At 40.3% G+C, this 15,963-nt stretch overlaps 1 protein-coding gene across 2 annotated transcripts in view; it reads right to left on the reverse strand.

Moving 5' to 3' along the window:
- ABCA4 (ATP binding cassette subfamily A member 4) overlaps nucleotides 1-15,963 on the reverse strand; it is a 183,151-nt gene that overhangs the window by 102,441 nt on the left and 64,747 nt on the right. For both annotated transcript variants that reach the window (XM_075616438.1, XM_075616437.1), the window contains exons 10-13: nucleotides 13,622-13,761; nucleotides 12,556-12,672; nucleotides 11,204-11,401; nucleotides 6,313-6,518 (exon numbers count right to left, since the gene is read on the reverse strand). In XM_075616438.1, the coding sequence (XP_075472553.1) occupies nucleotides 6,313-6,518; nucleotides 11,204-11,401; nucleotides 12,556-12,672; nucleotides 13,622-13,761 (661 nt within the window). The remainder of the gene's footprint in view (nucleotides 1-6,312; nucleotides 6,519-11,203; nucleotides 11,402-12,555; nucleotides 12,673-13,621; nucleotides 13,762-15,963) is intronic.

Genomic DNA, 15,963 nt, shown 5'->3' on the forward strand with positions numbered 1-15,963 from the left:
AGATTCAGTGCACCTGTAAATTCTGATTATATTACAGCACACCATAACAATGTTATAAAAGTATACATTGATATATAAGAAACTAGCTGAAAGTACCCGGGAATTCTCAGAAACAAAAATAATAAATCAGATTTATTCGTTTCTTAATGACATTTTATTCTAATTCTGTAAACTATATTTTTGCTTTTTCCTTCAGGTGCAAAAACATACCATATGTATATACCATATATATATATATATATATATATAATAGAGCAACATGTACAGGAAGCCACGTTTCAATTAGAAGGCTACAATATACTGTACGCACCTGTGATTGTGTTTAGGGTTTACTAGATTTATACTATTTGGAACTACATTGGGGCCTATGCAGAGAGCAGCGCTATTTCGAAATTCGCCATTTTTTGGAGAAAATCGCGCAGAAAGCAGCAGAAAATGGCGAGTTCCAAAAAACGCGCCAATTTTTCTTTTCTATTTGTAAAACTCGCCTCGGGGCTGGCGAGAACCTCAATCTCGCCAGTTTTAAAAATATCATAATGCAGAGAGGCGCGAACGGCATCTAGCGGCTGTTCGCGCCAATAAAATGGCGCGATTGTCTCCTTTTTGCCTCGCCAGAAAAAATTGGCAAGAAGCTGCCGCTCGCGGCCATTGCAAAGGGAAAAAAAAGGCGCAAATTTGTTTTTACACGTTTCTGAAGCGCGCATCTCGCCAATTTAAACTCGCCACACGCATCCATGTTAAACATAGCAGAATTCGCACTTTTCTGCATATGGAGAATAAAACTCTCCAAAAAAGCTACTTTTTAATAAATTCGCCAATTTTAAAATTCGCTGCTCTCTGCATAGGCCCCTAAGTATATTATTAATACATATCAAATCTAACCCAATCTTCAGTATACTATGTGTAACGCCCTGTGTAATAAGCTCTACACTTTAACAAGGATCCCTAGCAGGTTCCTCTCCAAGGTGCTCTGGATTAAAAAAAAAAAAAAAAAAACAGGATTAAAAATAATGGTGGCTTTAATAAGGGGATCAGATGATACACCAAGATTCATCACCAGATTTAATGAAGGAGCAGGATCAATTAATAAGATTTTTAATCGTCACTGGCATATTCTACAAAATGGTCCAATTTTAAAACCCAATTTATCTATTAAACCGAATATAGTATATAAAAAGAATAAGAATAAGAATCAAAAAAGCCTACTAGCCCCCACAGAATTGAAAACTAAACCTCAAGGAAATGGTCTACAATGCTGGATTCCAACAAAATCAAATGGATATTACAAAGGTGGGGACATTTGAACAGCATGTACCTAATCTGAAAGACAAAATAAAACATTCAAGTCTAATATAATTCCTTGAGAAGCATGACTGTAGCCCAAAAGGTTTGAAAATTAAAGGAATTGAATGTGTTACATTAGGTCGGAGAGGGGGAAATCGGTTAAATAAACTACGTAGAAGAGAAACCTTTTGGATTTTTCAATTGCAAACCCTTACTCCGAGGGGTTTAAATATTGATATAGACTTAGCACATTTCTTAAATAAAATGTAATAGTCTTTTTTAGCATTATACTGAAATTGTTTTTAAAATAAGTAACTTTTTAAGTTTTCATTTTTAGAATAACATTTTTTTAGTAGATATAATTTTTAAATAGTTTTAATAAGTTCCCATGGCCCAATTTTAACTACAAGTAATTTTTTTTTTGTTTGTTTCAATTTTTTTAAATTGTTTTGGAGAGACATAACAAATATATAGTCTTGGAATACATGTGATGTTTTAACAGTGTCACTTGTCCATACAACAAAGGGCATTAACAGGTAACTACAAGTAATTTTTAACTTTATTTTTAATAATATATTGTAATTTTATTAATTTAAAAACATTCTTAATATAACTTTTGGAATTAGTAATTAAATAGAATAGGATCAAATTAGGTCATTCTAATCATATTGTCATAATATAACAATCAATAATCATAATCTTATAGCATTTAATGAGTGAATCAAAGTATTGTCTAATATATGGACAAAATGTATACTAATATATGAAATTAATATTTAAAAAACTATGGAGTGTTCCTTTATGATTTATATAGGTTAACATTATATTACAATTAATTTAAATTCTTTGTGTATAAAAATAAAATATACAAAAATTATTAATTCTATTCTATTGGGACACTTTTAATTTTTAAATATTTGGTAACTGTGGATAATGAGTAGGGTTTGAGTATTGTTTGGTGGGCAGTGTGTGATCATCAACTATTCAATTATGTATCTATTATATATAGTGATTATTTTATTTAAATAGTCGGGATGATTGTATCCCTATAGGTCACTCCATCATTTTTTCCTCTGGATATTGGATTGATTAATGTGTTCTTTTTGGTATATGTTTTGCATTTTATTAATATATGTACTGTACTCCCTTTATTATATGTATTTCACTTCTTTATATGTATTGAACTTCTTTTGATGCTGATATTTTTTGCCAATACATGTCTAATGTCAATGTATATGGACTTTTTAAACTGAGGAATTAAACTTGAACTGCTATAAAAAGGACACCTCTAGGCAAATGGAAGAATTGTACCCATACCCCTGATGAAGAAAGTAGGGTGCTTTCGAAACGCGTAGTGCTAAATGAGGACAGGCGTCGGATCAGCGCTGTGCATTGTGTCTGCTAGAACCTCCTGAAATCCCTTGGAGTCCCTCCTCCTGCACTGGAGAAGAATCGGAGTGTAACCCGGAAGTACCTAGACGTGAGCGCACAAGCCCGCGATCCGGCAGCATACTGTAGGAGTGAGGGGAAATACAGGAAGTGACAGGAGAAGCCCTGCAGAGAAAGCTGATGCCTAAAAACTAAACGCTGAATCCTAGTGCTGAATGCAGCACCAAAGAATGTGAGTGGGAACCATTCCCAAAGTTGTATATGTTTTTTTTAAAGTTTTTATAATAATCTGCACCATAGAGGGGTGTTTGTTTGTGGTCTTCTCATTTCTACAGTTTTTGCTCTGGACATGTAATTGTGAAGGACACAAGAGTAGCCAATAATAACGGCTGTGGAAGAGGAGGGACTGAGGGAGAGGAGCCTTTAAAAGGGGGGCAGCCATGTTGAGTCAGATCTGCGCTGACCTAACTACTACCAGGTCCGGTCGAGATTTGCAGAAAGTGCATGTGTGCACGTGGCAATAGGAGCAGAGAGCTGTAGTGCCAGATATGGACGAGAATTCAAGCGCCATCAGAAGGGACCCTCACCTGCTATAAAGTGCAGCGTTACCGAAGCATGCATTTCAAAGTACAGGCCTACAACAGTTCGTATACCACGAGCTCCCACAGTGTGTTGGCACCATCACTAGCCAACATACCCAGGATTGGGTGGCTAATACACCACTGACACAAATTCGCAACGGCACAGCGTTATTGGGTATTGTGTTGTAACCTTTAATACTGTGTGTAGTGATCCTACGCTGAGGATCACAAGGTACCAGAGTTAGTAGGTATAAGTAAACTAGTTGTCTCACCCATCCTGTGTCTGTATTCTTTCTGCCGCCTGACCGTAGGCCACGTGTGGCCCAGTAAGTTAATAGACCTCAGCCACAGTCGTAAGGCTGAGAGCTACAAGTGTAGGGGTTACATGTACAAAGACTTCAGTCTTCTGCAACTAACCCAAGAATCGCCATGTTTGCAAAAGTAACATGTAACCCGAGATCAAAGTGGGACTCAATACAATGGGTGGCAGAGTACCACTGCTTTATTTATTTACAAACTTACAGTTCTACAGGAACACATAATTATTTGAGAAAAACTCTCTCCTTTTTTGGTTTTATACCAGGGATTGTGCATAATTATTTCCATGATGAAGAGCTCCCCACCCCGTTTCGAAAAGGTTTAGCATTAACTTTAGCAGCACCACTACTTTTTAAGGCATTTTGACCCCTGTCTGTAACAGACAACTAGACACAGAAAGTACCTTTACTGGATTATTTTCTGGAACATTTCTAATAAACACAAATAATGCTAAAAACATGGGGACTTAACCACTAGCAGCTTCCCTAGGAGGAATGCTGTTATTATGGGAGACTTGCCAAAACCACACAGGTCAACATTATTCAGAGCCTCAGAGGCAACTAAGAGGATTTCAGTTCTATTTCTCTTTTGATCTTATTTACCTGCATATTTTAGCCTTAGACCACCCACCTGCATGCCCATGTGCCATAATCCTGTTACTTAGAAACCACACGGCCAAAGTAGGATCTAATCTACCTCTGAAATGCATTAATGTTACTGATGAATGATAGAGTATGTTATGGCTGGAGGAGAAAATCTCTGTTAAAAGAAGGCCCGTCAAACTCAGATTAGCTTCCGGGCCAATTCTTAAATCCAACTGCAAGACTCGGGCCGCACCAGGAAAAAATAAAATAGTCAGTATTACCTACGCGTACACTTTTTTCTTGAGTTTTTCTTATTAAAAATATTTAAACATTGCTGGCATCTCTCTCCTCCCCCTCTCTCTCCCATCCCCTCACTCTCTCTTTTCCCCTCCCCTATCTCCCACTTCCCATTCTCTCTCTCCCTCCACTCTCCCCCCCTCCACTTTCTGTCCCCCTCCCCATCCCCTCTCTGCCTCTCCCCAACCCCTCTCTGCCTCTTCCCAACACCTCTCCCTCTCCCCTTTCTCCCCCTCCCCATCCCCTCTCTCCTATCTCTCCCCATCCAGAGAAGTCTCTAAAGAAGAGGAAATAGAATCCCGGCAAGTGGCCCTGAGGGGAGGGGGGGGGGGAAGATAGTTTCTCTCCCCCGTCTCTCCCCCACAATACACACACATCCACTTTCCACCACAATAACCCCCTCCTCCTACCCTCCCACAATACCCACCCTTTCCCAAAATATGCACACTTTTTTTTACCTTGGGGGGAGCCTCTGGTGCCACTGGGTCACGGAAGCTGGGTCCGGCAGCCGGACACAACTTGATAAAGCAGTGCTCAGGAAACTTACAATGGTGGTCATTTTTAATAGTGCATGAAAATATTATATCACACCAATTTTTCCCAAGTATAGAAAGTTACTGAAAAATTATTTAGCAGCTCTCTATGACCGTGAGTCATCAAAGTGCGATCCGCATTACCGCGTCCGAATTGCTGATCTTTGGCATTTACTTTAATGGCCGGTATCGCCGATTCGGCGGCACGATAACACGCATCGTGCTTTGATGACTCCCGGCCTATGTTATAGGAATATGGGTGTGATATAATAGGAACGTAATGGAAAATACATTTTTGTAATGTAGTATACATTTTATTTTACGCACACATCTATGTAGAACTGGAGTTAGATCAGAACCACAGATCCCTTCTCTGAAGCACAATTCATTTTGGTGGCTGAGATTAACATATAGAACTGGACAATATCTCAGACAGATCCTAAATAATATATTTACTAACAAATTTACTGTAGTATAACAACCTCAAACAGATTAATGAGCAAGAAAGCAACATCATTATATATCCTAGGACAACGTTAAAAGAAGCACGGGATGGAACACCAGCAAGGTGTGACCTTTACTGTCCGACTCTCCGTGATTGGTGGACCCCCTCATAAATACCCGAAACCAATAAAAGTTAATGGAATAGATCCCCCTCATTTGTATTAATAATCTCCAAATTAGCACATATCATTAACACACAGAAACCTGGAATAACGTCTACAAGCAAGGTGCCCAGGAATATATTTCTGAGTTCTAAGTTCTATGAAAGTGTGATCGTAATGTTCAGCACTATCACAGTTTGATGAATAATCCACTATGCCTCAAAATACCTCCCAAAATTGGAGTCAGAATGTGGCTGATGCTCTGTTCTATCAGCAGATTCCCGTATCTGCCACGGTTGGAGACAGAATACTGGGCTTGGTGTGACCCATTATTGGCAAGATTTACATACATTTCCTCTACATTTAATGGATTTACCAGTTGACATGTGCTGAAATCACACCATTAAAATCCCTAGTAATCCACGTTCAGTCATTCTCAACCCGGGTGTCACCACCCTTAAATAAAACGTGTTGCAAATTTTTAGAGAAGAAAAAAAAAATCTAAAAAAAAATGTCTACACATAAACCTTAAAAAAAGAAAACGTTGGAAAATTAAGGATGAGATGTTACGTTTTAATTGAAAAGCAAAAACAATTAAAACAGCTCTGATCTGAAGAAATGTGGCGTATGAGCACTGGTGTCCTGTTTTTCCAAATATATGCTGAGGTTTTGGCCGTGCAAAACAGGATGGAGGGCTCATGAAGAAAATTAATATGGTTACCTGTCTTTGATCTTATTTGTTTTCTCCACTGCATCTATGTCCATGCGGATCTTATATTTCACATGAGATGGTATCTTGTTGGTCCAGGGGAACATGTCCAGGAACACAAGGCCAGCCCAGAATTTATTTTCTTCCAGCAGATAAAGAGCATGATGGGTTAAATGGGATTCATCATCATGACCTTCAAATTTATCCAAGGTCAAACACTGCAGATAGCAAGAAGAGATACATTACAATATTAAATAAGCAAGGTATACAGTGTAGTGTGAACAAAAGTCAGAACACAACTACAATTGTACCAGAATAGTCAATTCAATATTTTGAATTTATCTGAGATAATGGCTCCAACATTTCTGTGGATTTAGCTAAAAACTATCAATGAAGCAAAGTATTTGAATTCCTAATATTAGGACTACATATTACACAAACTTTGCATCAACATTTCTGTTTAGTCACAATACAATCTATAATGCTTAAAGAAAACCTTCCTGAATGCATTAATACCATAGGAGAGAAAGGCAGGGACATAAAATAACTTTACGTAGACTTAACTTCACATACATGGATGTTATCAAATATTGATGAAACAGAGATGGTGTTGGTTATGCTAGGAGGAGTTTACAATCAAGCCCTTAAAAAATAGAGGCAGCCAATGCCAAGGCATCCATTGTTCAAAGGCAATCTTTAGGACACCAGGTTATGGTTCAATTTACCAGACCAGAACAGGGAAGTTAGAGAGTGGCTTTATGGGAAAGTAAATCACTTGTTTTTATCTTGTGATTTTAACACCAAATCAACAGTCACTGAGTTTACATCTTATCTGGGAGTAGGCTTATTTGACCTGTAAACGTAATAGGAAGAAAGACAGACTATTACCACACTTCACATAATGCCAAGACGTTAACTTATTTGATCTTCTCTTCTGATACCAATTGCAGGTCAAAAAAACAACAATTACCCCACATCAAAGTCCCCATACACCAGTTGTTATTCTCTTGGCAGACATCTCTTCGCAAGTAAAGACTCCATTGTCCAAATATCCCATTGACTGAATTGAACATTGTTGCTTTATAACTTTTTTGGAACATCTTAGAGGTTATATTATTACCACAACTGATGAAATAGAAGATTTAGATTTGATTATTTTAATCTGCGGTATTATGTTTCTCAACAACTAATAACAAATATTATACTCTAATGTTGTTGGATATTGTATGAAAAAGTTAGGGACTTTTATGTGCAAAACACATCAAACAATAATATTAAATTCAAAATATATTAGTCTCCAATAGATCGACGTTGTTAAAGGCGCAGCCCCCTCAGGACCAACGTCAACTATTTTAAATGCAGGGGTTGTATGGGTTACATGTTGCTGATTTAGGCAGTGAGAATATGTATTTTTAAATAATTTTGCGATCGTTTTCATTCATTTTATTTCCTCCATCCCAACAATAATGCCGTCAGGTGTAAGCATCACTCCATCATGTCAGGAAACGTACTAGTAGAGGGCAAGTGTACTCGGCATGCAGCAAGGCGAACACGATGAGGTAATGGGATGAAAACAACTCCCAAATATACATTCATATTGTTCACATATATTTCCAAAGCAACTTTAAAAAATAAAAATAAATATATATATATATATATATATATATATATATATATTTATTTTTATTTTTTAAAGTTGCTTTGGAAATATATGTGAACAATGTGAATGTATATATATATATATATATATATATATATATATATATATATATATATATATATATATATATATATATATATACTGTCATTAAGGTTATGGTGGGTAAAAAAAGTGACAAAAACCCTCCACAGTAAAGCATAAAGCAACTGTAAATATTACTGTATGCTCATTTGCATGTCTTAGACAGGTCTGCAACCCTGCCTTTCCCCATTGTCACCCAGCATACAGCGCTTCCACTGCAGCAAGCGATTCTGGGAAATGACATGCAAATGAGCACTCAGTGCCACCTTTTGTCTCAAGCTCGTATTACACAAGCCAATCCTCAAGCCAATGCATGCTGTTTTAAACACAGCTTTTAAACAGAGGCTGGGATGAGATGCAAAGCCATTAGACCTACTCACATACATGTTTCAACCTTGATGGGTATCTTCAGTGTGAGGCTGGTCTTAATGGCAAAGCAGGTTTGAGACTAGACTAGGTAATCACCACTGTCATTAAGGTTATGGTGGGTAAAAAAAGTGACAAAAACCCTCCACAGTAAAGCATAAAGCAACTGTAAATATTACTGTCTATATCTATATAGATATCTATATATACAGTATATATATTTTTTTAAATAGTTATTTCAGTTGGTTTTTAAGATGATCTGCATCTAGAGGCAAAAAAAAAGACCACCACAAGTTAACTAGTCTGAATTAGGCATTCCAATTGACTTCATCATTCATCACCTGCCACAGTAAAACTAAGCCGATTTAAATAGCCACATATCTGTGCGTGCGCTGCAAAACAGAAGCAAAAGAGGACTAATGCAACCATGCAGAGGCTTTTCTGCATTGTGACAAACGTAATGATAACTGCTACATTGTGTTGTGTAAAGATTAGCACGAATTCTATGGCAGTCTCTTGAATCCTGCAATGGATTCTCCTCGCTGTGTGAAGCGCATAAGGGCCTCTGTTCTTCAGCATGTTTACAGGCAACAGTTACACTTTGTCTCTGCAGTAAGCTCATTTCCCCCCATTTCCAATTACCATCCTTCCTTTGGTACTATTCCATGGTGCCATGAAGACAGGAGACAATTCGAGATCCCCCCATTGATAAAAGTTGGAGGAGAAGGACATGGGGAAGAGCTCCAAGACTTTATGAATTGCTTACACACTGAGTAACCAGGGTATAGCCTGACTGAGTTTAAGTATCTTCCTGCTTTTATTAGAAGTACAATTACCCTTTATTTATTTATACGTACCAGTGGAAAACAGTGGGCAAACAATGTTTGGTAAAAAAGAAAATTGCACAGGGACAATACGTGAAGTCGTGTTAACATGGGGGCTGGAACTAAGGGTGTGGGGAACCCCTGGAACTAGGGGTGCGGGGAACCCCTGGAACTAGGGGTGTGGGGAACCCCTGGAACTAGGGGTGTAGGGGGTGCTGTAGCCCTCTAGGTTTATACATTTTTACATTACGGTAATATATGTAACCCTCCCTGCTCACCTCCTAGGGAGTTTACATGGGATAGTCTATATATTTGGCTTCCTCAGGGTATTACTTTATCAGGGTGCTGGGTCCGTGCAGCTGGGTGGTGATGGAGAAAGGATGGGCGACATGAACTTTGTAGTTATGAACAAGATTGAATTTATTAGCAGGTTCTTAGATACACAACATCCTCAGATGCATGGCTGCAGTCCTGGAGAGGCACAGCCTTATAAGATTTGAAGTGGTTGTTTGAACATACCAGATAACGTATTCCTCATTGTAAATACTTTCCCAGTATCTTCTGGGTCTCTGCATGAGCTGCCCCTTTATATCTTTGGTAAATGTGACCTTGGGTTCTATAACTTCTCTGGCCATCCTTTTGGTAGTGCTTCAGTGCTGGGATGGCAGCTGGGATGGCAGAGGGGGTCCCTTCCTATTGGGCCCCAGCTTATACTCCTCTGGCTTATATAAGTGGGAGGGGGAGAGAGGGAGAAGGGAGCTCTTGCCTTATAAAATTGGCGGTGCTAGGAGCAAGGTATATGGGTTAGAACAGAACTTGCCTATGCAAGAGAAAATAAGCCCTTATAGTCTAGCACTCATCAAATGAATAGGGTAGAGTGAATAGATTAAAACATAACCTTTAATGGCCCAAAAGGTAGATAAAATATTGGGAGGACAAACATAAACGAACGAGCATCACATAGAAAATGAAATGTTATTAAATGGTTGGTCGAATACAAAGCTCTATCCCGATAGGGATTAATATGACAGCTAAATGTCCTATGTTTGGACTAACCCTAGAATAACATGGTAAGTGGGTGACCGGGTTACTAACTAATGGGCCACAGTTGGGACTGGCACAATGTTGGAGCTCCTGTAATACAGCGATAGTTTCAATAGTTTCAGGCCTGGTATGTAGAGGGGTGTTGTTAGCTGGACACATACGAAATATGGCTATGTCATCTCCTGTAAATGCTGTCCTGCTGGGTCTTGAGGCTCTACAACCACACTGCCTTCTCTGCCGAGCTCCTGGGAACAGGTCCTCTCTCATCGTGGGTCCTAACTGCAACTCACCACACCCTGCCTATGTATCTCCACACTCCTGTTCCCGTAACGTCACAACTCCTCAGGGTCCTATCGTCTCACTCCTCTCTTCTGTTCACAGGCATTGGCCAGGGATACTGTCCATTACTGCACTTGGCACTCTGTGATTGGTAGGGCGGTTTAGGTCATTCATATACACCTTGCACATCCTTATATGTATAGGTGGTGTTACAGGAGATTTGGTATTTCTTTTATACCTAGTAAGACTCTTGTTTCGGGACTTTGACACACCCATTTGTATAGTACAGGCATACCCCACATTAAAGTACGCAATGGGACCGGAGCATGTATGTAAAGCGAAAATGTAGTTAAAGTGAAGCGCTCCCTTTTAGCCACTTATCGATGCATGTACTGTACGGCAATCGTCATATACGTGCATAACTAATGTAAATAACGCATTTGTAACAGGCTCTATAGTCTCCCCGCTTGTGCACAGCTTCGGTACAGGTAGGGATCCAGGACATACTGACAGGTGCATGCGCGAGCTGCCGTTTGCCTATTGGGCGTCATGTACTTACTCGCGAGTGTACTTAAAGTGAGTGTCCTTAAACCGGGGTATGCCTGTAATCATAGCCTGTTATATACATAAAATGCCAGTAGTTCCTCACCTCCATATATTGGTTAAACAGCCGCACAACTTGATCAGTGAAGTTAAAGATATTTCTCCAGTCAAAGTTTGCTTGTCCTTCTGGTCGTGCATCTGGAATACCATTGTAAAGAAAGTTGATCACGTCGTCAGCAGTTAAACGGTCATCGTCAAGTTGTCTATTAAGGAAATCCTTCACTGTGGGGTTTTTGATGGTGTCCTAAAGACAATTGATAGGTTCCATATTATTTGCAATAACTTTCTTTTCACTATACCTATTGTACGTAAAAGCATTTAATGAATGAAATGTCTTCAAACACAAGATTATGTAACATTGTCATGATCATCAGCTTGCCCCAATACTTGGTTAGAAACTCGTATATTTCTACACAGCGAATTGTTTGGCACGTGACACACCCTCTCACTCGGCAAAAAACTAAAATATATATTTTCACAGACTTGAGATACTGAACGGTTTACCGGTTAATTCTGACACATCCAATTTATGTCAACATGTACAAAACTGGACAGCGTCTTTGATTGACGTGTGCCAAATGTGATAAGATGTATGGTGGAGAGTTGGTCAACTTATTCGGATGTATACTGTATATATTAACCTTTTATTATATACTAATAAAAAATATGCGAAAGAAACTCATATTTCTGGCTGGTAACACACTTAGCATGTTCACATGATATTTGAGAGACTGGAACAGTCTTGGAATACCTGTCTCTGTGAGACAAAGATGCACTATTCAAGGTCATTTGTATTTACCATAGTGTACAAAAGATACTCATCATCAGTAAGGTACCACATTCCAAATAAAAATACACATACCGGTCTGCAACCCTGTCTCTCCCCATTATTTCTTAGCAGACAATGCTTTCACTGCAGCCAGGGATTCTGGGTAATGACAAGCAAATGAGCACTCGCAGTGTGTCACTCTTTACGTCTTACCCATTTTAACATGGATCATTATAAGCTTATGCCTGTCTGTTTTACAGTTTTTACAGCCTGGGATAAAGAAGTATATAGCCAGCACTGCAAGTGCACTGCAGACCGGTCTGATACATGCGAAGTAACCACAAGTGGTATTTTTATTTGCTGTACACTGCACGGTGGAGGGTTTTGGTCGCTTTTTTTTTACCCACCATAACTTTTTTCATGTCTATTTTTATTCCACAAAAACATAGGCCCATATTTACTAAACGGTGCTATTCAATAAAACTCCTTTCATTGTGGGAAGACCGGCTCAAGGCCCCATAAAATGAAGGCGCTCTGAGGTGCATCTGGCACTGGAAGGTGACTTATGACAGAGCACTGATTAGTAAATATGGCCCATAATGTCCATTTAAAGCTGGCATTACACATACCCGGATCACATTCATTTGGGCGCTGTTTTGAAAGAATTGCCACAGCTGAGGTGCCACCTCTTCCCACGCTCTACCCATTTGCCTGAGACGCTCCAGCTCCTCAAAGGTTGAGTTTGCCTGAAACACAGAGAGGTAAGAACTAACCAACAGCCCCCCCCCCCCCCCACGCCATTGTCTTACTGCACAAGTGTTTAATGTTGGGGTTCTTATTAGTAGAGCAACATGAGAATATTTAACACATTGGAATATGTCTGTGAGCTCACAAGTCTATTCAACAAACGCTTATATTTACTGAAAAAAAAGCTTTTTTTCCCTACAATTTATCACGAAAGCTGCTGTTTCATAGTTTCTAGCATTACTGCTTTATCTGATTTATAGTTGTGTACGGCAAAGAAAGATTCAAATACAAATACACTTTAAACCACAGCTAGCTCAGGCGGAGTGGCTACCGGCACCCCCTTTGGAGGTAACAATCTCTGAAAGCAGGGGGTCCCCGGAGCTGAAATTAACTGGGTTCAGCTCTGGAGACATCCTGCTTCGACTCTTTGTTAAAAATTAAAATGGCATGAATTGCTCCTGAAAGCAGAAGCGAAACACCGGTGTTGTAACATTGTTTAGACAATAACTAATAACTAGGGTTGTCAGGTGTCTTCTGCAAAAATACTGGACACAATGGCAAAAGGTGCGACATGCTCACACATACCCCTCTCACCTCTCTCCACTTTAGCCAATCAGGATGGAGGAAGCTGCCCAACCCTCTAGCAGCAGCCCTGCTCTCTCCCTGCTCGGGGAAATCCTGCGGCCCCCAAGCCGGTCAGGTCACTATGTCCAGAGAGGTAATGCCGGACACATACAAGTCCAGTATTAGCTCTAATTTTTTACTGGATAGAATGTCCAAATATAGGACAGTCCGGTTCAATACTGGACACCTGGCAACCCTGCCACAGATTCTAAAGTAGATGTTTGGAGGAGAATATTCATGGCTGTCACGTGAGATGGAAAACTCCGTTCTTCATATCATGCGTCCCGTGGTTTGCAACGTGTTACATTTACATGGCTGTCTTACATTCTTCAGGATGTCTCGCACTGCAGGGGAATCCGGAGAGTAGAGGACTTTGCCCATCAGCAGGGGTTTCATTGCACTCCAGGCTATTTTAGTTGCAGGGTTGGACTCCATGCCCTGGATCAATCCATTGCAGAACGGGGCTGCAAGGTGAAAGAGAGGAAATGCCAAGTATGACTGTACTAACTACTGGGAGTAAATCAATATAACCTTCACGCTGCATAAATAATTGGATCAGACACAGAGGGGATACCCAGCGCTCCCCAACTGTCCCCAGACACTTCCCGACTCAGGTATAAGAAAAGAGTTTGGGGCAATTGGCCTTCCCTGGTTTTAAACTCCTTCGCTGCCAGAGCAGAACTACTCACACCCCCAGTGTAAGGGCTATTATCACTGAAGGTTGATAAAAGAACGAAATGGCATTATTGGTGTTTCCCCACAGCCATATCACCAGCATTAAAGCAATGGTCAGGGGCTTCTTACCGCAGCGAAATGTCAGCGTATGCAAATGAGCAGTTTACTCCAAATGACTTGTTCACAAGCTATGCACTAAAGTCTGATACCTGATCATATTGGGCAACCTCTAAAACATATTGCCAATTTCTATCACCTAGCCAGTGGCTGGCACTAGGCCTATCTTGCCTATGTATAAAATGGCCACCATATACATGGGGAAGATAAAACTAGCAATACATAATATTAACAATGTGGAACATATTCATATATTAACCCCTTAGTGGTCAACCCATGACTTGCTTGTGACTTGGGCTACTAAAGGCTTAATGTCTGCACATATGGCTGTGATGTTTTTTTCTAATTTCTAATTAATTTTTAATTTGTAGGGTATATTAACCTCTTTGGTGCCTGAAGGCATTACTTTGTAACGGATCGATAGCCTCAGACATCAAGGGGGTTATATACGTTTCTGCTATAGGGTTTTGTAAGATACCCTATAACAGGGGTGCACAAATTGGGGGGGAGGGGCGGGGGCGGTTACAGAGGTCCCGCGCTCTTCCCCAAGACATTTAAATTAAATGTAAAACAAATATATATTGACCGCGCTTCTCCGTGTAAGGAGCATGCTGCTGGGGAAAGGACTGGCCATATATATGTGAAAAAAACAGAAAGTGAATCCCTGCGCTTCTCTCATTGGGATAGCAATAAATGGAGAAATAAATATTGCTATCCCAATGGGAGAAGCGCAGGGATTCACTTTCTATTTAAATTAAATGCCTGCGGACCGCGCAAGGCTTCTATAACTCACTTACCTTGGCTTCCAGCGACGCAGCGTCAAATGACGCCGTGAGGTCACGGACATCCCTTTACCATGGACGCCGGAGTCAAGGTAAGAGGATGGGTACGAGCAGCGGGGCACAACATTCAGGGGGGAGCAGGGGGAAAAGTTTGCACACCCCTGCTCTATAACATAACCCTAAGATAGAAAAGTGATATCTCTCCCCCCCTATCATAATTACATCGCTAGCGCTGATGAATGCAAATTTCATTAAGTTATCACTTATTAGTATCACTAAGGTTATTTACTGCAGAGTTAAAGCATTGTTCACGTATGCAAATAAGCAGTATATTGCAATCCATTTATGAAAAAAGAATTCCTAGTAAATACAGCAGTAATTCCACATAATATAACGGGATCCCATTTTTTAATTATGCCATATATTACTGCAGCTATAGTGAATCTAGCGCTGAATATACATGTTTTAAGGCTGGCAAATCCTGGGGTCGGGGATACTACATTTCAAACATTACAGCTGCAAAAGTAACATTTGGAGGGTCGCCCACATTTAAGTTGTTATACTACAGGACACCGAAATCAAGTACAGTATGAAAGTGCGACGTCATAACGAGGGATGAATGATTTGCAAACGCTTCCAGCTGAATGGTGTCTCCCGCTTGACCGCTATATTCTTTGGTTTTTATCATCTCTGCTCTTGGCCGGACGGGGAAAGACGCGCGCTGAACTAACAAGAAGCGGCGGGAGAAAAGGTAACGCCTATAGGGGTGGGTGTCATGGTAATTAGGGGGTGACCAGGCAGTGTCCTAACTTTATTATTTGAATAATAGGGATTGAATGAAAGGGGGTAATGAAGTGATAGCAGAGAGAGGGGGTGGAAGAAGGAGGTGGGGGATGGGGGAGAGTGAGAGAAATACATGTGGAGAGGGGAAAATAGAGGCGGTGGCTCACGAGGGTGTGAACGGCGGGGGGCTCGCAAGGCCACCGACATGTGGCGGGGCCCCCGGTCTATACTCTAGTCCTGGGCCCCATGAAATCTGTCGGTGGCCGTGTGTCTAGCAACCCTAAACATCCGTAACTTGGCGCTCCAGCT

The sequence above is a fragment of the Ascaphus truei genome, chromosome 10 (assembly GCF_040206685.1).
Source record: "Ascaphus truei isolate aAscTru1 chromosome 10, aAscTru1.hap1, whole genome shotgun sequence".
Lineage (NCBI taxonomy): Eukaryota > Metazoa > Chordata > Amphibia > Anura > Ascaphidae > Ascaphus > Ascaphus truei.